Source organism: Rutidosis leptorrhynchoides, chromosome 3 (assembly GCF_046630445.1).
Source record: "Rutidosis leptorrhynchoides isolate AG116_Rl617_1_P2 chromosome 3, CSIRO_AGI_Rlap_v1, whole genome shotgun sequence".
Taxonomy (NCBI): domain Eukaryota; kingdom Viridiplantae; phylum Streptophyta; class Magnoliopsida; order Asterales; family Asteraceae; genus Rutidosis; species Rutidosis leptorrhynchoides.
In genome coordinates, this window is record NC_092335.1 from 675865095 (window position 1) to 675889118 (window position 24024).

Genomic DNA, 24024 nt, shown 5'->3' on the forward strand with positions numbered 1-24024 from the left:
AAAAATAAAAGCTGATTATGATGTGTAACGGATTCATACGCTTTAACTGTTATTGACAGCTAACAAATTCGATTGAAATTGTTTTGTAGTGTTTAATTGAAGTCGTCCAAGAATCTTGAGTAGGGGAAGGAAGGACAGTTGACATGTATTAAGACGTAGACAGGGTTCTTCAAACAAGAAGAAGAAAACAAGAAGAATAAGTCAGATTATGACAGGTAACAAATTCGTACATTTTTCTGTTACTGATTTTTATTAAATTTGTTTTATATCTGATTTCAGATCGACATGTTTATTCTTATCAGACAAGAAGGACAGGTAAATAAGAAAAATTGATGTTGATGCCCAACAGAATTCAATTCTTTATCTGATTAATATCTAGCAATCTTTGTATCTTACTAAATTATTATATCTGATTTTGATTCTATCAGATTTTATTTATAATGAAATTGAAATCAACAGAGAATCTCGAGCAGAAGAAGAGTTCAGGAGGAAGAAATAAATAAATAAAGTTGAAGTCGATTGGCAACTGATTCTTTTTGTTTTGTATCTGAGATCAAATTCGATTTGTAAATTAGTTTAGAGACAGGAAACAAAAGTAATACAGTGTGATTGAAACATGAAACTGAATTTGATTCCTTCTTTGTATATTTCGTATATAATAATTATTAATAATTATATTATTAATAATATTAATAATAATACAAGTACTAATAATAAATAATAATAACAAGAGTAATAATAATAATATGATGTTATTAATAATAATAATAATATGATCTTAATAAGTTTAATAATAATTAATAATAATAACGATAATAATAACTATAAAATTGATAACAATAATATCATTAATGATAATACTAATTATAACAATATTAATGTTATTAATGATATTAGTAATAATAATACTATAACAATTTATATTTATATTTATATGTTTACATATTTATTTACAAATAATGGTTCGTGAATCGTCGGAAATGGTCAAAGGTTAAATGCATCCATGTACACAGTTCAAAAATTTTGAGACTCAACATTACAGACTTTGCTTATCGTGTCAAAAATATTAAATCGTATCGAGAGTTTGGTTTAAAATTAGTCGAAAATTTTCGGGTCATTACACAAGTAAGTGATCTGGATATCAACCTAGAGGTATAACGCTTGATTAGTTAATATCTAACTTGACATAAAGTATGTTTATTAATATAGCAACTATATTGACAGTGACGGTTTTCGAGAAAAGTTCCTATTTCTCAAAAGTTTCTATTTTTGGAAACCTTCTATTTATGGAAAGCTTCCACTTATAGTAAGCTTCTAGTTTAAGAATGTTCGGGTTATAATTCTTAACAAAGATGTTGTACAATCTCGCCCAAACTTCGTTGCTAACATGCAAGTCACTCGAATGATCTATTGTTACCGAGCGGCCCAGGATCTCTTGACCAGAATCTAAGTCTTGGCATTCGAGATCCACAAGCATCCCATAATGGTAACAAGGATCACCCTAGGCCACAAGTAGCGGTGACGTTTGTAGTCTTTGTACGCTATCTTTAATTATAACCTTAACGTTAGGTGCGTATATACATATATATTCATTAATTCAATTTTAATTATAATTCCTATAGATTAATTCATAAAAATACTTTTATAATTTTTAGTAACATATATTACTAATTATAACATGTTATTTATTTTAATTTTATTTGCATATAATTTATAACATTATTTACGTGTTTCGGTAAAAAAATAATAAACCGGAGTAAATAGTAAAAAGTAAAAAGTAAGAAAAGAATACTTACTAGTAGTAATTCTTCAAAGAGAGAATGAGAGAAATTTTAGTGTGAGTTTGAATGAGAAATGAGGGGTATTTATACTTGAAACAATTAGGTAAAAAGAATAAAATAATTAAAAGAAAAAGAAATATTTTAATTTTTAATGGGATTTTAAAATTCAAAAGTATTAAATGTTAGATCATGAGATAATGCACAAAATAAAATAATAAAAGTAGTTTTCCATTATAATTTTTAATTAAAAAGTAATTTATATATATATTTTTTTATATTCGTTTACTTTAAGGATTTTATATATATATATATATATATATATATATATATATATATATATATATATATATATATATATATATATATATATATTTTTAAATAAACAAATTGATTTAGTACTTTTCCAAGAATATTTGTCAATATTTTTTTTATTTAATTAATTAATACGAATTTTGCATAAAAATAATAAATAATTCGGTATTTTGTATTTTTAATAATAATTATGATTTAATTTATTAAACTATAGTTTTAGTAAGTTTGTAAATATTATTACATTTATATATAATTGGATTTATTATATAGTTAAATATATAATACATTAACTAAATAATAAAAGTGATACAAAGTTTATATACTTAGTTAAATTATGTCAAATTATATAAATTAATAATGTATTATTTATTTAAGCGTACGTTGTTGACTAAAAATTATTATTCGGTCAATATTTAATTGTATATAACAACCCTTAATACATATAGTCAGGTAGATAACCCTAGGGTTAATTCAGTAAATTTAGAAGTCGAAAAGTGAGGGTTGTTATAGTACCTCCCCGTTAATAAAAACTTCGTCCCGAAGTTTTAGGTAGACTTCTAGGATGCATCGGCGGTTGAGAAGAGATGGGGATATTTCTGTTTCATTTGGTCTTCACGTTCCCAGGTATATTCGGGGCCACGTCGTGAATTCCAACGGATCTTAACAATAAGTATGGTGCTTTGTTTCAAGCGTTTAGAAGATCGGTCCATGACTTCTACGGGTTCCTCTATGAAGTGCATTTTATCATCAATGCGAATGTCATCCAAAGGAATAACGAGAGTGTCATCAGCGAGACACTTTTTAAGATTCGAGACATGAAATACGTCGTGTACGCTGCTAAGTTCAGCAGGTAATTCTAATCGATAAGCCACGGGTCCGATTCTTTCAGTAATCTTGAAGGGTCCAACAAAACGCGGACTTAGTTTGCTTCGTTAACCAAAACGAACGACGCCTTTCCAAGGGGATACTTTCAACATGACTTTGTCACCAACTTAGAATTTCAAATCTTTCCGACCTTTATTAGCATAGCTCTTCTTTCAGCTGCGGGCAGTTTCTATTCATTTCTTAATCTGAACTATCTTTTCAGTTGTCTCGTGTATGATTTCAGGACCGGTTAACTGTCTGTCCTCTAATTCATCCCAGCACAGTGGGGATCTACATTTTCATCCGTATAAGGCCTCAAAAGGTGCAACCTTAATACTTGAGTGGTAACTATTATTGTAAGAGAATTCAACCAAAGGTAAATGTCTATCCCAGCCTTTGCCGAAGTCGATAACACAAGCGCGAAGCATATCTTCTAATGTTTGAATGGTTCGTTCACTTTAACCATCGGTTTGCGGATGATAAGCAGTACTCATGTTGAGTTGAGTTCCAAGAGCAGTTTGTAAGGATTTCCAGAATCTGGAAGTGAATCTACTGTCGCGATCGGATATGATTGATATAGGAACACCATGACGAGAGACAATTTCTTTGATATACAGTTGTGACAATCTCTCCATCTTGTCAGTCTCCTTGATCGGTAAGAAATGAGCAGATTTAGTAAGACGATCTACTATGACCCATATAGTATCATTGCCACTAGAAGTCTTGGGCAATTTAGTAATAAAGTCCATAGCGATACATTCCCACTTCCACTGCAGAATATCCGGTTGTTGCAGTAAACCAGATGGCTTTTGATGCTCGGCCTTAACTTTTAAACAAGTAAGATACTTGCTCACATGTTCAGCAATATCAGATTTCAGATTATTCCACCAATAAAATTCTTTCACATCGTGATACATCTTACTGGAGCCTAGGTGAATAGAATATCTAGTCTTATGTGCTTCATCCAAGACTAGCTTTCGCAGATTTCTTAATTGAGGAACCCAGATACGGTTGTTGTAGTACCGTGTTCCGTTCTCCTTGATTTGTAATTGATTTTCAAATCCTGAAGGTCCTTCATGTTTGATATTTTCTTGCTGTATAGCTTCTAGTTGTGCTTCCCGAATTTTAGCTGTCAGATTTGTTTGAATGATCATATTCAAAGCTCGCACTCGGATAGGCTTGACTCGATCCTTTCGACTGAGTGCATCAGCAACAACATTTGCCTTACCAGGATGGTACTTGAGTTCACATTTGTAGTCATTTAGTAATTCGACCCAACGTCTTTGTCTCATGTTCAGTTGCTTTTGATCAAAGATGTGCTGGAGACTCTTATGATCGGTGAATATGGTGAATTTTATTCCATAAAGATAGTGTTGCCATATCTTTAATGCGAATACTACAGCTCCTAGTTCCAAGTCGTGGGTATTATAGTTCTTCTCATGCTTCTTTAATTGTCTGGATGCATATGCAATGACTTTCTGGCGTTGCATTAACACACACCCAAAACCTTGGTTTGAAGCATCACAATAGACTACGAAGTCTTCAGTTCCGTTAGGTAGTGATAAGATTGGAGCGGTAGTCAACTTTTCTTTCAGGGTCTGAAATGCAGATTCATGTTCAATAGACCACTCAAACTTCTTATCCTTATGAGTCAACTTGGTGAGTGGTTTGGCAAGAATGGAGAAATCTTTGATAAATCTCCGATAGTAACCGGCAAGTCCTAGGAACTGACGAATGTGTTTCGCGTTCTTAGGTGTTTCCCAGTTCTGAATAGCCGAGATCTTCGCGAGGTCGACATGTATTCCATCACTATCAACTACATGTCCCAAAAACTGAACAGTCTTTAACCAAAATTCACACTTGGAGAACTTAGCATACAACTGTTCCTTCTTTAGTAATTCCAGAATTTGTCGGAGGTGTTGTTTGTGTTCTTTCTCACTCTTAGAGTAGATGAGAATATCGTCGATGAAAACAATCACAAGCTTATCTAGATAAGGCTTGCATACACGGTTCATGAGATCCATGAACACAGCAGGAGCATTAGTTAACCCAAAGGGCATTACCAAAAATTTGTAATGTCCGTAACGAGTCCGGAAGGCAGTCTTGGAAACATCGGATTCCTTAACTTTAAGTTGATGATATCCAGATCTCAGGTCGATCTTGGAATAGATGCTTGATCCGTGTAACTGATCAAACAAGTCATCAATTCTAGGAAGAGGATAACGATTCTTGACGGTCAACTTGTTTAGTTCGCGGTAGTCGATACACATCCTCATTGAACCATCTTTCTTTTTGACGAACAATATAGGTGCTCCCCATGGTGATGAGCTAGGACGAATGAATCCTTTCTCCAGAAGCTCTTGTAGTTGCATATATAGCTCTTTCATTTCTGATGGAGCTAGCCGGTATGGTGCCTTTGCAATAGGTGCAGCACCAGGGATCAAATCGATTTGAAACTCAACTTGTCTTTATGGTGGGAGACCAGGGAGTTCATCAGGAAAAACTTCAGGAAAGTCTTTAGCAATAGGAATGTCTTCAATACGCCGTTCATCTGGCTTGACTTCCTTTATGTGAGCCAAAATGGCTTGACATCCTTTCATAAGGTACTTTCGAGTTTTGATGCATGAGATAAGATTAAGTTTGGAACCACTCTTATCTCCTTGGATAACAAGAATTTCACCAGTTTCGAGAGGAATATTAATTGTCTTATCAAAACACTGGATACCCACTTTCATCGGGGATAACTAATCCATCCCTAAGACTACATCAAAGCTTCCTAGTTCAACAGGCAATAAGTCAACCTTGAAGGTTTTATTGGCTAGAGTCATATTACATTCCTTGTAGATCCGGTCAACTTTTACAAATTTACCGTTGGCCATTTCTACAAGACACTTAGTGTCTAAGGTTTGGGGTTGCTCGTCAAATAAGGCACAAAATTCAGTAGACACATAACTTCTATCAGCTCCAGTATCGAATAAAATAGAAGCATAGCAGTTGTTGACAAGAAACGTAACAGTGATGACGTCCTCGTCGTCCCTAGCTTCTTCAGCATTCATGACGAATGCTCGGCCCTTAGCCTTGCCAGCATCTGCATTCTTAGTGATATCCTCCTTCTTAAGACAATTGGATTTTGTATGTCCTATTTCACCACAAGAATAGCAAGTAGGAACAAAGGGCTTGTCTTTAGTTGCAGGAGTATATGTTGTAACAGCAGGAAGTCTACAATTTTTACTCAAGTGACCCATCTTCATACATTTGGAGCACACAACGTTACATCTCTCAAAGTGATGTTTCTCACACCTTTGGCAACAAGGAATGGTTCCTTTATAGCGTTTGTCGGGTTTACCCTTAGAGTCTTTTTGCTCTATCTCTTCCCACTTTCTTTTAGAATCTTTTTTCCTCCCAGGTTTGTTAATTAGCTGGTTTGCCATACAAATGGCTTCTTATATGGTCCTTGGGTTTAATACGGCTATGCCCCTTCGAAGGCCATCAGGTAACCCATTGATGTAGTGTTGGATCCCTAGATACTCGGGAGTAGTCATGTGAGGATTCATGAAAGCAAATTCTTGGAATCAGTTGGTGTAGTATATGAGATCAACATCTACCATTTCCATGTTCCCAAACTCAGGTCTTTCAATACCCTTGTATGTAGGGAGCTGGTAGTTCATGAAATTCTGATATGAATAAATAGTCAGAAGATTTCGCGGTGTGCTGTTGTTGCCATTGCTTCATGCCGCAGCCAGCAGTTGTTGGAATTGGGAAGATGTCAAGGTGACATTTGGAAGTGCGTTGCTTGATTCGCCGTGAAACATGTTTCTTCGAAACACCGTAAGGCAATAAGTAAAAGTATGGATAACAGATGGCAAGATAATAAGGAATAGACAATTAAAACTAAGGCAGGAAAGGCTATAGTCCTAAAGATTGCTAAGGCACCCTAGCTAACACATAAGGCGCACATAAATTGCAATCCTGGTTCTCTATAACAACCTGCTCTGATACCAATCTGTCACACCCCCAGATAGGGCCGGGGGTATTTGTGACTAATTATATCAAATCAAGCAATTGTATAATGAGAACGACTCTATATGAGAAGTTTTATATAACTTTTATTGAGTTTTTGCAGCGGAAGATAAATAGTCATTACATTTTATTGAATGAACAAAGCATTAAATGTTTTTAAATGGAATGATAAGTAATGCATGAAGACTCCAAGCATAGCAAGCAATCATCATCAAAGCAGCACATCAACAGCTTCTAATTACCTGAGACAAACATGCTTAAAAAGTCAACACGAGGTTGAGTGAATAACATAGGTTTAATTTTGAGTAAGTTTGTTAGACCACAAGATTTAAATAAGTCGATATATCATGTATATCAAAAGTATGACATGAGCGTATAATATCAAAACTAAACGATTTTACCCCGTAACAATACATATGTAATTTTCGAGATCATTATTATACCACCAATTGACCTGAGGTCAACAGTGCGGGACGTTACTCCCAATAGCGCTATCTATAATAATTCCGTTTGCCACTTTAATTCATCTAGCAATTAATGATATTACAAAGCAGGGATTTGTATGTTTCAAATGAACATAATAAAATACTCATGTTGGTCGCATAATAAGTTTGTACTTGTGTCTAGCATGTCAAAGAATTTAAAATAAAGCATGTGTCTCACCCCAATGCAAAAACATAAAAATGTAAAAACGGGGCGATGAAATTCACCTTAAATAGCAGTTGAAGTATTCCACGCAAGAAGGAAAGTAAAGCAAGTAAGTGATCTGGATATCAACCTAGAGGTATAACGTTTGATTAGTTAATGTCTAACTTGACATAAAGTATGTTTATTAATATAGCAACTATATTGATAGTGACGGTTTTTGAAAAAAGTTCCTATTTATGAAAAGCTTTCACTTATAGTAAGCTTCTAGTTTAAGAATGTTCGGGTTATAATTCTTAACAAAGATGTTGTACAATCTCGCCCAAACTTCGTTGCTAACATGCAAGTCACTCGAATGATCTATTGTTACCGAGCGGCCCAGGATCTCTTGACCAGAATCTAAGTCTTGGCATTCGAGATCCACAAGCGTCCCATAATGGTAACAAGGATCACCCTAGGTCACAAGTAGCGGTGACATTTGTAGTCTTTGTACGCTATCTTTAATTATAACCTTCACGTTAGGTGCGTATATACATATATATTCATTAATTCGATTTTAATTATAATTCCTATAGATTAATTCATAAAAATACTTTTATAATTTTTAGTAACATATATTGCTAATTATAACATGTTATTTATTTTTATTTTTATTGCATATAATTTATAACATTATTTACATGTTTCGGTAAAAAAAAATAAACTGAAGTAAATAGTAAAAAGTAAAAAGTAAGAAAGAATACTTACTAGTAGTAATTCTTCAAAGAGAGAATGAGAGAAATTTTAGTGTGAGTTTGAATGAGAAATGAAGGGTATTTATACTTGATAAAATTAGGTAAAAAGAATAAAATAATTAAAAGAAAAAGAAATATTTTAATTTTTAATGAGATTTTAAAATTCAAAAGTATTAAATGTTAGATCATGGGATAATGCACAAAATAAAATAATAAAAGTAGTTTTCCATTATAATTTTTAATTAAAAAGTAATTTATATATATATATATATATATATATATATATATATATTTAAATTCGTTTATTTTAAGGATTTTTTTATATATATATTTTTTAAATAAACAAATTGATTTAGTACTTTTCCAAGAATATTTGTCAATATTTTTTTTATTTTTATTTAATTAATTAATACGAATTTTGTATAAAAATAATAAATAATTCGGCATTTTGTATTTTTAATAATAATTATGATTTTAATTATTAAACTATAGTTTTAGTAAGTTTGTAAATATTATTACATTTATATATAATTGGATTTATTATATAGGTAAATATATAATACATTAACTAAATAATAAAAGTGATACAAAGTTTATATACTTAGTTAAATTATGTCAAATTATATAAATTAATAATATATTATTTATTTAAGCGTACGTTGTTGACTAAAAATTACTATTCGGTCAATATTTAATTGTATATAACAACCCTTAATACATATAGTCAGGCAGATAACCCTAGGGTTAATTCAGTAAATTTAAAAGTCGAAAAGTGAGGGTTGTTATAGGTGGTTTGAGTGAAGTAGTGGTGGTGTGGGTTTGTGGTGTGGGTTAGTGGTGTTTTATTATTTATTGCTTTATTGAATTTATTATTAATATTTTCAAATTTATTTTTTAAAATTCAAAAATAAACGGATTTAAAAATCCGACCGTTATTTTTTTTTTTTTCAAAAACGGATACTTTTTCACCTACAAATACACCCACTAAACCAATTCATTTCACACACTTCACTTCTCAACTCAAAATCAAAACACTTCCAATCAGTGAAAATGAAAACAATTCTCCCAATGATTGTTGCATACGATGTTCATTACGGGGGTGATTTCCGTAATCATATGAAGGTCTACAAGTCTGGCAAAAAAAATTCATTCGAAGGAATCGATATCCGTGACGTTGGTTTAGACGATCTGCTAGCCTTTCTGAAGGTAAATGTACCGTGTGAATACATGGATGTGTTGTTTTTTGAAGACGAATATGATGATGAGATGGAGGCAAGCTATCTCCGTACCTATGATCAATGGTATGGGATAAATGAAGATCATGGTAACCGCATTACTCTGTATGTGGTTCTTGAAGACGAAAAAACGTTGGGTTGGCGTTACATCGATGAAGCAGCCGAAGAAGAAAAAGATGAACCGGTGGCTCCAGAGTACGACACAGATGGTCGTTTTTTTTATGAACTCTACTGAATTCATCGATGTTTGTGTTTTAAGATCTTATGTTGTATTTCAGTTTAATTTAGTTCTGGTTTAAAAAATGTAACTGTTTGTGTGTTGAATAAAAGTGTTTAAAAAATGTAACCGTTTGTGTGTTGATTAAAAGTGATGTTTAAAAATAATATTACATTACTCAATAAGTAAACACGAAGAACATTAATTTAAATTACTGAAATTAAAAATTACATAATTTAAAAATCTTAACCGAAACTAGAAATACATAACAAATTACTCAATAATATTAGCGGTACGGAAGTAAGGTGATAAGTTCCAAACGTGCTCGGTTAAATCTGCCTCTAACTGTTTGTGAACTTGCTTATCTCTTATTTCCTTAACCATTGCATCTCGATCCCTCAAATCCCTGTGTAACCGTCGTGGTGGGTTCCGTTATATCATTCTTTCTTCTTTCTTCCCAATAACAAACCCGTTATTTTCTTGAATCATGTTATGTAATACGATACACGCATACATATGTCTTCTTATTTTGTTGAAGTCCATAGATCTCGCCGGAGTTTTTAACATTTGAAATCTACCCTGTAATACTCCAAATGCACGCTCAATATCTTTTCTTGCACTTTCTTGAAACCTTTTAAATTTTTTTCACGGTTCGTCAGTTGGAGAATGGTGAGCTTTGACCAATATTGCCCAATCGGGGTATATACCATCACCTAGGTAATATCCTCTTTCGTAGTGATGCCCGTTAACATCGAATGGTGAAGGTGGAGCAGTTCCAATAGTGTTGAACAATGGTGAATAATTTAAAACGTTAATGTTGTTGTTCGCACCTGCCATACCAAAGAATGCATGCCATATCCACAAATCTTGCGAGGCGACTGCTTCTAGCATAATGGACGGGCCTTTTTTTATCACCTCTAGTTTATTGACCTTGCCATACAATTGGACAATTCTTCCACTTCCAATGCATACAATCAATATGAAAGGACCCGTTCATATACATTATAAATGATTCACAATAGCTGATTACATCGCGAGGTATTTGACCTCTATATGATACGTTTTACAAACATTGCATTCGTTTTTAAAAGACAAACTTTCTTTACATCGAAATTTGACAGGCATGCATACTATTTCGTAATATCCAATATCCAACTATAAGTTGACTTAATAGTAATCTTTGATGAACTCAATGACTCGAATGCAACGTTCTTCGAAATATGCCATGAAAGACTCCAAGTAATATCATGAAAATGAGCAAACGCACAGCGGAAGATTTCTTTCAATCCTGAAAATAAACATGCTTTAAAATGTCAACCAAAAGGTTGGTGAGTTCATTAGTTTATCATAATAATTCATTTTCTTCATTTTAATAGACCACAAGAATTTCATTTACAGTTCTCATAAATATACGTCCCATGCATAGAGACAAAAATCATTCATATGGTGAACACCTGGTAACCGACATTAACAAGATGCATATAAGAATATCCCCTATCATTCCGGGAAATCCTTCGGACATGATAAAAACAACATCGAAGTACTAAAGCACCCGGTACTTTGGATGAGGTTCGTTAGGCCCAATAGGTCTATCTTTAGGATTCGTGTCAATTAGTAGATCGGTTTACTAATTCTTAGGTTACCAAGCAAAAGGGGCATATTCGGCTTCGATCATTCACCCATATAATGTAGTTTCAATTACTTGTGTCTATTTCGTAAAACATTTATAAAAATTGCACATGTATTCTCAGCCAAAAAATATAAAGGGTAAAAAGGCAAATGAAACTCACCTATTGTATTTCGTAGTAAAAATACATATAACGTCATTGAACAAGTGCAAGGTTGGCTTCGGATTTACGAACCTATATATATATATATATATATATATATATATATATATATATATATATATATATATATATATATATATATATATATATATATATATATATATATATATATATATATATATATATATATATATATATATATATATATATGTTGGTCAAAATTTGTCTAACAATTTAGTTTAGGTCATAGTGTATCACAATCCTAATGCTCGAGACTAATATGCAAAAGTCAACAAAATTCAATTTGACTCAAAATGATTCCCAAAATTTATACATGATTATCATATAGTTTAAATATCATCGTTTTATATTTTTAAATATTTTTAAAAGATTATATTAGAGTAAAAAATATAATTCATTTATTATTAAAAGTTATATAATAAAAATATACTTTTATATATCTTAAGTAGTAAAATTTATAAAGTTCATTTAATATCATAAAAATATTATGTTAGATTTTATTAAGGTAATTATATTATTTGTATTACATATTTATTTGATAAAATAGTATTGATAATAATAATAAATAAAAGTTGTATTATTTTATAATAATAATAATTATTATTATTCTATTAATAAAAATATCAATATTTATATTTACTAAAAGCAATATTATGATAAGACGATAATTCTAATGATGATAACTTTAATATTTACAATACTTTTTAATATTAACTTTATAATAATAACTCTATTTAAAATGATAATAATAATGATATTTTATAATAACAATGATATTTCCATTAAAATAATAATTTTCGTTAAAATGATAATTTTAGTACTAACGATACTTTTAATAAAAATAGTAATAATAAAAATAAGAACGGTAATTTTATCTAAATCAATATTACAATATTTTAATTTCATCATGATACTCATACTCATTATTTCCTAATCGTTTCGTTTAATAGCTTTTAATCGATTTTTATATCGTGTTCATAATAATGATAATAATAGTAATCAAAATAATTAGGTGTTACTAACATTAGTTTTAATTACAATAATACTAATAATGATAATTACTATGACATTATTAACGATAATACTAATAATTATTTTAATGATAATATAATAATAATAATAACAATATCAATAACCATTTTTAAATAATGATATATATATTAATAATGATAATAATAATAATAATAATAATAATAATAATAATAATAATAATAATAATAATAATAATAATAATAATAATAATAATATGATAATAATAATAATACTAATTATAACTTTAACGATAATAACGATAGTAATAATAATAAAAATAACAATTTTTAATGATAAATCCTTTTATTGATAAAGATAATAATAATAATAATAATAAGATAAAACTAAAACGACGATAATAACGACGATAATAATAATCATTTTTAATAATAATACAAAAATTCGATTGACTATAACTTCAAATCCGTTCATCAAAACCATTCGATATCTAAAGGAAAAGTTCTTAATTTTATGCTAGCTTTCCAACGACATGCATATCTTATACCTTATCTCAATCGCATATATAACTAATTCAGGATTCAACATAACCTAACTAAAGGCAATATCAAAAGTACAAACATGCATAATCCTATATTCTCGAGCACTAGTCAGGGATACCCTATTAATATATAAAAGTTAATTTATGAGTACTCACGTATCAATATTGAGATTCAATATTTGCAGGAAAGGTACGTAGACGCAACGGAGATAATGACCACTAGAGTGACCTCACGAGCATACCCATGAACCATACCCATCACCTCCATAGCTATAACCCATAATTTCCTTAGCCCTATCCCGCTCATAAAACCCATGTTACAATAGCTCGCGCGTACCCCTTGTCGTAGTATTTTATGTATATAAGTAACAATAATACTAATAATATTAATACTAACAATTTTTGCTTAATATTAATACCTAATAATATAATAAACTTAATAATAAATATAATTATAATTATGTAAGAAGTAGGATAGAGATACAAATTTTATCGAATGAACCAGCTCGCGAGTTTTATACATATTTCTGGCTACCGACACTCATGTGACCGCATGAGTGTCCCCTCTATTAAACATGCGATCGCATGATTAGTAATCCTAGCTCACATTCGTTTTAAACATGGGCAACTATGGTTTTTTATAATATTATATATATTATATTTAATTTATATAATTAATTATATATTATATTATATTTACGTTCATGGTAAAAATATAATTTTTACTCAAATGACACGGACGCTGTCACTCGACTCGTGTACCACTTTCGGTTTTTCGAGCGCACCTTCGTACGTTTAGAAAACTAGCCTTTTACGTTACGCGACGTGTACCCTTATTAATAATTTGACTTACTCATCAATAAATTATTTTGTGATAAATGTAACTTGTAAAATTGAGTGTTGTGGTAATTTGCTTCTATAAATCAGTGACTCTTTGTTTGTCAAAATATATTATTTTAAATCAGGACGTTTTATGACTAAGTTAAAATATATATTTTCATTTCAAAATATAAGTTTGAACTCTTTACTTAATATATAGTTTTTCAAAACTAATGATATTCAAAATTTATGTATTTAGGAATTGTTTAAATATCAAGAATTACTATTTCGTAACTTTGTATTTTTAAAGTTTAAAATTGATATACTTTATTTATATAAAACGTTTACAAAGACATTTTAATATTTCAATTACTTTATATTCCAAATCATTTTATCACAACGGTTATAATAGAAGAAGTTGTTATGTTATAAGACGTTCTTAAAAAGTCTATTATATCGAAATGACATTTTCGTTTATGAAAGTAAAAATCGTATATAAATCATATCAGGTTTCAAGGTTTTAACTTCCAGTTTAATTATGACTCGTAGGATTAAGTCTAAAGGAAAATCAAACGTAAGGAATCATCTTAATGTAAAATGTCGATCTATTTAACTTGTCAATATCTATTCTCTAATTTACCTATAATCCCTAATTTTACTTTCACAATACCTAATATGAAGGTTAATTAATTTATCTTATCAAAAGTCACGAGGCAATTATTGTAAGGCATGTATTGGAATTTAACAGAAATTTCCACCAATCTGACTTGCTCTCACTACTTGACACTTTGTCCTTATTCGAAGATCACTTTACCATTTATTCCGAATATCGTTAAAAAGGAAAGGTTTTTCTAAATCAAAGTGGACCTCTCAATAGAGACTCGAAATCATAATTCAATGTATTTGATATTTCAATCTTTTGATATTATCTTTTAATTCCATCGATAATTATTCTAAATATACTTTGAAATAAATACGTTTATGTAAACTATTATACGTCTAATACTTGCTAACCTTTTCAAGTTATAATATATACATATATACATATATAATCATATCCGTTCCTATAATGGTTCGTGAATCTTTGGAATTTGGTCGAGGTTAAATGAATGTATGAACACAGTTCAAAATTCTTGAGATTCAACTTACAAACTTTGCTTATCGTGTCGGAAATATACAAAGATTAAAGTTTAAATTTGGTCGCACAATACTACCAAGCATACCGGGTAAACCATGTTTTTGGGCATGAAAATTATAAAGCCGAGCAATATCTTCGGCTGTTGGTTTTCTCAAGTACTGTCTAGCAAACAAATGAAACACGCATCTACAAAAATTATCTAAACATAAAGCAGCTGTTTTCTCACCAATTTTTATGTATTCGTCATGTAAATCAGGTGTAGTTCCATACGCCATTTGACGTATGGCCGCCGTGCATTTTTGAAGTATCGTCAAACTTTGACGACCAGTAGCATCGGGACGTTCCCTAAAAAACATAAAATAATCGGGAATATCATTACTATTAAAGTTTGATATACCTTCGATGATACGGAGAAATAATTCACGACTCATTCGATAACGTCGTTTAAAGTTCTTTTCCGTATAATTTGGAGTTTCAGAAAAATAATCGTTGTATAACCTCACTGCCGCATCTTCGCGATCCCTTGGAATATAGGTATGGGGGCGAGGGACTCGTGAACTTGTAGCTTCTCCCTCGACATCTTCGTCCGCCAAGCTACTAACAAAATTATATATTTTTTCATCATCCGAATCGTCATCAATAATAAACTCGAGCATTTTGAATGTTTTATCCATTATGAAATTTTATAGTGTTTGTAAATATGAAAGGAAAAGTATTATTGGAGGAAAGAAATGTATATAGAATGAGTAAAATAGATGTGTATATATAGGATAAATAATATTGGATTAATTTTTTTTATTTATTAAAACCGAAACTTCCAACGGATATATTCTCCATCAAATGAAAATGTGCCAAGTGTCCCAACCACAAACCCCCACACCCGTTACCGGTTCCGTTTCCAACCCACGCACCACCGCCACGCCCCTCTCCCCCGCCCTCCTCCACGCTCCGATACCTGGAACACCAGGGCGTGGCCGGCTGCCACCTCGGCTCCCACGCCATCGCCTGATCACCGTTACAAGTCGTTTTATAGATACAAGAATATAGATAGAAATTACAATATACAATTGATTAGTCTGTACACCTCTCTTATTACTTTTTTGTAGACTCCTGTTATTCGGAGGCCTTGATCGTCGTTCTAATTATTATATTATACTATACTGTTTGCACCGTTGATTAGGGTAATTGATAAATTTAATTAAGCAACTTTTTATATATAATAATTTTGTGACAGAATGACAATAAAAATTAATGTAACCTATATGACAATTGTGAAGTGAAAAATGTTTCTACATTTTTATTTTTATCTTTTAAACTAGCATGTTTTATTAGCAATTAAAATTTATTAACAAATAAACTAATATTTTGAAAAGGTTATATATATACAAAAAATTTGTAAGATTTTGAAAAATTTGTAAGATTATAAAGGCTTATATGTGTAAATTTATAAATCAAAATTTAAATGTATTTTAATAAGTTTTTTTTACCTAACCCACTAATATGGTAGTAAACCTATTGTTAATATAAAACTTTGTTCCAAGGGTTTTATTTTGAGAAAAAGCAAAAAGAATGATAATAAACAAGTATAAAAAACAATGTTCTTAATTTTTTAACAAAAAAAAAAATAGAGGAAAGTAAATGAATGTTTTTAATTTCTTTTTTTAGTTTTACCTTTTCATGATTATCCTTAAATTGCATGATTATCCTTAATTTTTATTTGATTTGGTTGGTACTCGTGGTTTGCAAAAGTTTAATAGTTAGTCCTCGAATCAAACACTTTTTCTTTTAAAAATATGATAAAAAGTGTGATATGTCTGACATATGAGGATATTTTTGTCATTTCCCTTTACTTATTCCCCATCACGTCTTTCTTCCTTTTTTTTTTTATTATCAATAACCTTATTTTTTCATGTCGAGCAATCATTCATCACGATTATTTGTTCATAATTAATCACAAATTGCAATTTATAAATTAAAAACTCTTCGTCACTACAATTTATAATTTACAAACCCCGTGTATATTTTGTTTACTTCGAGTAAGCCTTGTTGTCCTTTAAAATGACTGATGATGAATATCCACAAAACAAGTTAGTTTTTTTTTTTTATAAAAATATATAATATAAAAGGTTGTAAAAATAAGTGTTTGAATTTGCTTTTCTCACTTACAATATGCTTATCTTCCTTTCAACTTCACTATTTTTTATTACAATTTTAATGTTTCATTGTTTACAAACACCTAAACGATGCCCTTTAAACACGTTCTATGTGTTCTCTATTGACTTTCATTTTGTGCTTTCTCCGGTAATAGTTTTTGAAAGAAGCCAGCAGAAGTAACACATGTAACCCCAATGTAGATCTCCATCGCCACCGCTAACAGGAAATAGAAACGAGCACAAGAAACAAGATCTTTCAAAAGATCAATTTTCCATTTAGCAGTGGTTCGTTTGTTTGAGACTCGTCCTCCGAATTCAATAGATGATTATGCTCTGAAGAGTACCAAAAGTGATCAGGCTCTGAAGAGTGCCAATAGTGATCGAGCCTGCAGGTGTAATTTGATGAAGGGAAAGTGGAAATGAGGACTTAATGATGAAGAAATTCTTAAAATGACGAAAATACCCTTATGGGCATGGCAAATGGGTGACTTAACGACAACTCACTAATAGACGTCATCTTTGACCAACCAAGTTAAAAATAAGTTTAAGTGTTAACATGCAGTTTAATACATACCACAGGGACCAAACGCGTAATTTTGTCTTTACCTTATCAAAACCTTAATTCAGAAAGAAAAACAAAAGTTGAAAGAAAACTATTGGCTCAAAGCCGCCTTCTTGCAAATTTCTGAAATTAGCAAACAATCAACTGAGACCCTAAGACAAAATCTCGTTGACAATGGAAGAATACAAGACGCTAATTCACGAAGCATTTGGAGATTCATCGGAAGATAGTGACAACGATGACCGTAAACAGCCGCTCAAATGCTCAAATCAATCAGTATTTGGTGAAAACCCTAAATGGGAGCAAATTGATGAAATCAAGGGTTTAAGCTTATGTAGAGACTTTTTAACACCTGATCAACAATCAATTTTGCTATCATCAGTCATTCAAGGTCTATTTTCTTATTTCCATTTCATTTCTTAATTCTTTTATACTACTAGATTAATTTATGCTGTATATTTAAGTTAGATTTGTGTTTCTGTTAGTATGATTGTGGTTTACTATATTGAACAATTGACAGGCTTCCAAATATGAATTTTGAGCTGAGACTATATAAATGTCAAAAAAGATGGCATAAGCTACAAAATTCAACAATGCTGCCTATATAAAATTTAGAATTATCTTATTAAAAAAGAACAGAATAATAAAATCCAATTCTGTACATGAAGGGTTCATTGTTATGAAATGTTTTAATTTATGTAACTTCTAGGCAATTTTCGCCGTTCTTCCGAAATGTGTCCAACTTACGCTAAAATCTTTTGTATGCTTTAAACATTAAAACTTGCTTTTGTCTGAAACTACTATTAATTCCAAGAAAAATGAAGTTGATATGAAACTGCTGCTCCAAATATAAGTTGTTTAATATGCGTGTTCTGGTGATGGTACTTTCCATAAATTACGATTTAGCTACAATTCGTTTTCTTGATTATGTAAGAAGGACACAGTTTTGGTGCTGGAACCTGAAAGTAATCATTTCGATGTTACTTATCATGGCACACCTAAGTAATTATCTTCAAATGGGTACTAAACTACTAATACGACTTTTGTTGCAAATTACGCCCACATATAGTTTATATGTGAACATGTGATATGGTTGGAATGATTTCTTAAATGGCACTTTAACAAAAATTTTAAATTGTGTTCTCGTATGCTTGTCATGTATTTATCTTTGTACAAGTCACTAGTGTAACTTATTTAATTTTTTTGTAACTTGCAATGCAGAAGGATGGTTCAGTGATGCCTCTCACAACCAGGTTTGACAATTAACATGGACATACCCTGATGCCATATATGCAGTTAACAATGTCAATAGGATTATACAACATATGAAAACTGTTGCTCTCTTTAGCATTGCAGCATTGTGTTATGGTTGTGCTAGAGTTCTTTTAAAAATAAAAAAAATAATAAAAAAAAAAAAAAAAAAAAAACTTCAAGAAGTTTTTACTCTCATTGGGCAGGCAATGAGGTTTGGTGATCTTCCGGAATGGGCAAATGAGCTTTCGACATGTATGCGGGAACTTGTTCAGTATAGTGATTATGATCCTGAATCGTTTGACACAAGTACTTGTGAAATGGATAAACAAGAATGCATATTTCCATCAGAGCTACTGAACAGAGAGCCCCTTTTTAATCAGCTCATCGTTAACTCATACCAGCCAGGTGAGGTATTTTTCTATTATTTCTATAATCTTGCACATTATATTATATTTATACCAACAATTATTGGTTAGAAACACACTACACTGAGTGATTACGTTTTTATGCATGCTCAAAAGGTGTACTACATAATATGAAAACTGTCGCGATTAAACAACTTAGTAGTTTTGAATCTAAGTCTTAAATGCATGCTTACATCTTTCAAAGTCAATGTATTACAGAATGTTAAACTAATCTTCCGATATAGTTTTACATGTATTATTACACTATTACATATGAAATTATTATTATTGATGATAAGTTTAAAGAAAAAAGATTAAAAAAAAAAAAAAAAAAACATGTTGGTGGGTCGGGAAAACCGGCCGGCCCATTTGCATTTACAATTAACCTATTTATACCCAAGTATGATCCCATTATTCTGAATCTCTTTTGTCAGGGAATTTGTGCACATGTTGACCTAATGCGGTTTGAAGATGGAATAGCTCTAGTCTCCCTTGAATCATCTTGTGTGATGCATTTCAGCCGTGCTCAAAATGGTTCAGGAACCGATGAAAAACAGACAGAGTCCAAGATTCCTGTATACTTGACACCTGGATCTCTACTCTTAATATGGGGTGAAGCCCGGTACAAATGGAAGCACGAGATCAACCGAAAACCCGGTTTCCAAAAATGGGATGGCCTAGAAATTGATCAGAAACGAAGAACCTCTATTACATTACGAAAGCTCTGCAACACCGAATAATACTCTAGTTATACTCTATTCAACTGCTATGTTATATCTAAAACACCGTTCCTTTTCAATGTTTCTACCTTTTGATATAAACAAGGTAAGGTGGTAGTCGCGTGTTGCTGCGGCTGTGGTGTTGTGTTTGTATGAGGGATAACAAAGGGGCGGACAACCACTCAATGAATCATTCATGTGTATCGGAAAAAAATATATAATCATTGAAATTTATTGTCCCGAAAAAAGAAAAAAACACTGTAGATGAAAAATGCTCCTTTGTTAATAAAAAACACTTCGATGAACATTGGTTTTTCAATTAGTATATTATTATACATTACTATAGTATAACAATAATAATGTAGTACAAATAATGGTATTATAAACGTTTTTATCCTTAAGGTTAATTACTGCTAAATTTTGAACTTAAGGAGTTCAATACTTGAAGTTGTGTTTCTTGATGTAGGTTTAGTGAGTATAAAGTTTATGGTAATCTACCTTTAAAGGAACAAAACAATAATAACATAATAACATGGGGTTATTAATTTTTTCACCAAAATACAATAATTTCATAAGGATTTAAAACCAAAACCAAATACACCTTTAAGACTAACAAATTAAATTTAGAATAATTCTAAGGTGGCGTTTGGTTCGGGGATTTGAAATCCTAGGATTTCAAATGCCATAGGATTTCAAATTACAAATCCCATTCTTAAAAACTCCAACCAAACATATCTTTTCATAGGATTTCAAATGCAAATCCCATGAAATCCTTTGAAATCCCTCCAACCAAACGCCCCCTTAAGATTTTCTAGATTCATGTGGACACATAGTAATAGCATTTCTATTTGTTACTGAAAACAATCCAAAACTTAAGTGATATTATCAACATAATGATTCAGCTTTAACAATATTCAAAAATAATCAATCTCAATAACAATCTACAGAAAAAGTAATGAACATATTAACAAGAAAAGAACAAATCTCTAAACAATATGAACGAAGAAACAAAAGGAGGATGAAGAAAGCAGTCTCATCAAATATTGGAGTGTGAGAGAGATGATGAAATTAGATGTAGGGATGGCGCCCGCATGCGATGGGCGCGGATCCTATATACCAGCGACTTGCCCGTCGGGTCTTTTTGCTCGTTGAGATCCGTTATCCGCCCGCGGGTAAAAACATTTCGCCCATGCCCGTGACCTGCGGATACCCGCGGGTCGCGGGTTTACCCGCGGGTAATAAAAATTCACTAGTTAGTTAAAAATAATTTTATTAATTATTAACTATATGTACAAATTACAAGTAAAATGACGTAAAAATCAAGTTTTTTACTTATATGTAATATTATATATTTAATTATTATTCCACTACAAGTAAAATCGTTTTTTATTTAATAATTGTATGTGTAAACTCGCTGGTAAATTAAAAAAAAATTCTCTTGGATTGGCGGATCGGGTTTTACCCGCGAAGGGTAGTGTATACCCGTAACCCACCCGCGACCCGTCGACTGGTATAGTTTTTTACCCGTCGACGGGTAAGATTTTATGATTTTGCCCGCCCATCGCGGATCGGGTAACCGCGGGTCACGGGTTTTTTCTCGCCCATTATCATCCCTAATTAGATGATAAAAAATAAAATGGTAAAACGCTTTTATAATTGAACCCTAAAACCAATATTAACACTATAACCATTGATCTTCAGCATCCAACATTAACCACCATAGTCTTTACAGCACAAGTCCTCATAGAATAAAACTTCACACCTTAGCAACCAAAGATAATGAGGGTCTGTTTACTTTTTTTCTCATTAAGTTACGTATGGATAAAGATGACAGTATGGATATAGAATGATTATATACAATAATCAGTTAATGAATAATTGTGTTTACTTATTATGCTGAATAAATGGTGTGAATAACTAAATAGACAATTTTACCCTTAGACTAAACTAGTTACCGAACCCTCGCTTCGCGCTGGGGGTTCGATTTTTAATGTATTTTATTGCGTTTAGTAAAATTATTTTGTGGCTAACGATGATGTCGTTGAAGCGCAACTCGAGTCGAACTAAAAGGTATAACCTGTGAGAGATTTAAATGTTATTTTAAATTAACAATATATGTGCATTTCCGCATTTCGCTATGGAATTGTCGACTTTTAAAAATTTAACGCAAAATCAACGCGTATGAAAAGTACCCCAAATATTTAGCGTTTTTTAAAAAACGTCCGTTTTGCGTATAGCTAGTGACATTGTGTTCCTAAAATTATTTCGAGTTTAACGATGGTGTCGGAAAAATTTAACTCGTTGCGAGCGAGAAGATATGACCCGTTGAATATTTAGGTGGAGTTTATTTAAGATTTTTTATGAGAATGGTTATTTGACACTTTACCCCCTGTTTGGGGGGTCGATTTGAATTTTTCCAAAAATGTGGGGGCGTAAAATGAAATTTAGTTAAAAAATTTTAAAAAAGAGTGAAAAGTCGAAAATACCTCTAGTACTATTCATAACTTTTGTCTATTAGTTAGTTAGTTAATAATTCATATCACCAAATCATATATCATATACAAAATATAAACCAAAGTAAAAAATAAAACAACATTCTTATAATATACCAATCAACCGAATTCGGGCCAAATAAGTTATGATTTATGGATCATTCAACACAATCCAAACTCAACAATAAACCAACACATTAAAATTACTATTTTAATAATGTGAAAATGGAAGAGTGTCAACGTGTCCTTAAATGGATAATTCTAAGTTCATAATACTTGTTGTCGCCATACCACCATCACCATTAGGGCTGTAAATGAGCCAAGCTACTCGTGAGCTACGCGAGCTCGACTCGATAAAAGCTCGTTTCGAGCCGAGCCTAAACGAGCTCGAGTCCGAGTTCGAGCTTAAGTTAGGGATCGTTTAATATACGAGCTCGAGCTCGAGCTTTAGATATCGAGCTCGTTTGAGCTCGCGAGCCTAAACGAGCTTTAATATATACATATATAATTAAAATATTAATATTAATAACGAATAGATTATAATTAATAATTAATAATATTAATTAAAAAAGGAACTGTGTGGAAAGTAGATATACATTGGAAGTTGATTATCTGGCTGCCACCATTCCAAAACCAATAGGATTTATGTTTATTCCTTTTCCCCAAGCCTACGCTTGAATTCCTTTTAATTTCAATACATCTGTACTTATCCCAAATCTCATACTTATTTTCGAATTCCAAATCTTTTTTTTCTAACACTTATCCTCTGCTTTTTGCATTCAACTATCATGATTCATGAACACCAAATCGCTCATTCCTTACCACTTATACTTCCGGAACATTAATAAAACAAACAATAAATTATTTATTCTTCTCGAAGTTAAAAGGTAACAAATTTGAAAACTTGAAGGATTATTTTTTGTCATTTAGTTTTATTACTGGATTTAAATGTTATTAATACTTTGCTCGAATGAAGAATCCTTTTGATTTGTCTTTAAATGTTATTAATACTTTGCTCGAATGAAGAATCCATTTGATTTGTCTTTGATACAGGAAACTAGAGTTGCAAACTTGTTGATTAATTGATTATAAGATGAAGAAATAATTAAATGCTTGCACCATACAAAGTCTTAACTTGTGGTGACATAGTTGCATTTATATATGGTTAGTTTTGGATGTATATTGTATTCGGTGTGTTTTTATATATTTGGTACATATAACTTAGCATTCATGTGGCTTTACATATGGTTAGTGTTAGATGATGAACACTAAATCTATAACTTACAAAGGTGTATGCATGGCTTTTAGATTATTTCAACGGTATGTGGATCTT

At 31.2% G+C, this 24024-nt stretch overlaps 2 protein-coding genes across 4 annotated transcripts; one reads left to right on the top strand and one right to left on the bottom strand.

Annotated features, from left to right (window-relative positions):
- Nucleotides 1-10453: 10453 nt before the first annotated feature.
- LOC139902642 (uncharacterized) lies at nt 10454-15781 on the bottom strand. The gene is made up of 2 exons (XM_071885248.1): nt 15193-15781; nt 10454-10638 (listed from the first exon to the last, which is right to left on the bottom strand). The coding sequence occupies exons 1-2, from the start codon at nt 15779-15781 to the stop codon at nt 10454-10456; spliced, it is 774 nt and encodes a 257-aa protein (XP_071741349.1).
- A 2132-nt stretch (nt 15782-17913) lies between these two features.
- LOC139899400 (alkylated DNA repair protein ALKBH8 homolog) lies at nt 17914-20475 on the top strand. 3 transcript variants are annotated; one of them, XM_071882226.1, is made up of 4 exons: nt 17914-18213; nt 19044-19075; nt 19280-19486; nt 19915-20475. In XM_071882226.1, the coding sequence occupies exons 1-4, from the start codon at nt 17997-17999 to the stop codon at nt 20218-20220; spliced, it is 762 nt and encodes a 253-aa protein (XP_071738327.1). In that variant the 5' UTR covers nt 17914-17996; the 3' UTR covers nt 20221-20475. The 3 variants fall into 3 exon arrangements, with proteins under 3 accessions (XP_071738327.1, XP_071738328.1, XP_071738329.1); XM_071882227.1 differs by having other exon boundaries at nt 19047-19075; XM_071882228.1 differs by having other exon boundaries at nt 19280-19481; nt 19915-20080.
- Nucleotides 20476-24024: the final 3549 nt, after the last annotated feature.

What these genes read in the sequence shown, in the direction of transcription:
- LOC139902642 (XM_071885248.1), bottom strand. Translation starts at nt 15,781, where the DNA reads ATGGATAAAACATTCAAAATGCTCGAGTTTATTATTGATGACGATTCG. An exon ending in CCAAAAACATGGTTTACCCG is followed by an intron (nt 10,639 to 15,192) that starts GTATGCTTGGTA and finishes TTGGTATGGCAG; the next exon opens with GTGCGAACAACAACATTAAC.
- LOC139899400 (XM_071882226.1), top strand. Translation starts at nt 17,997, where the DNA reads ATGGAAGAATACAAGACGCTAATTCACGAAGCATTTGGAGATTCATCG. An exon ending in GCTATCATCAGTCATTCAAG is followed by an intron (nt 18,214 to 19,043) that starts GTCTATTTTCTT and finishes CTTGCAATGCAG; the next exon opens with AAGGATGGTTCAGTGATGCC. An exon ending in GTGATGCCTCTCACAACCAG is followed by an intron (nt 19,076 to 19,279) that starts GTTTGACAATTA and finishes CTCATTGGGCAG; the next exon opens with GCAATGAGGTTTGGTGATCT.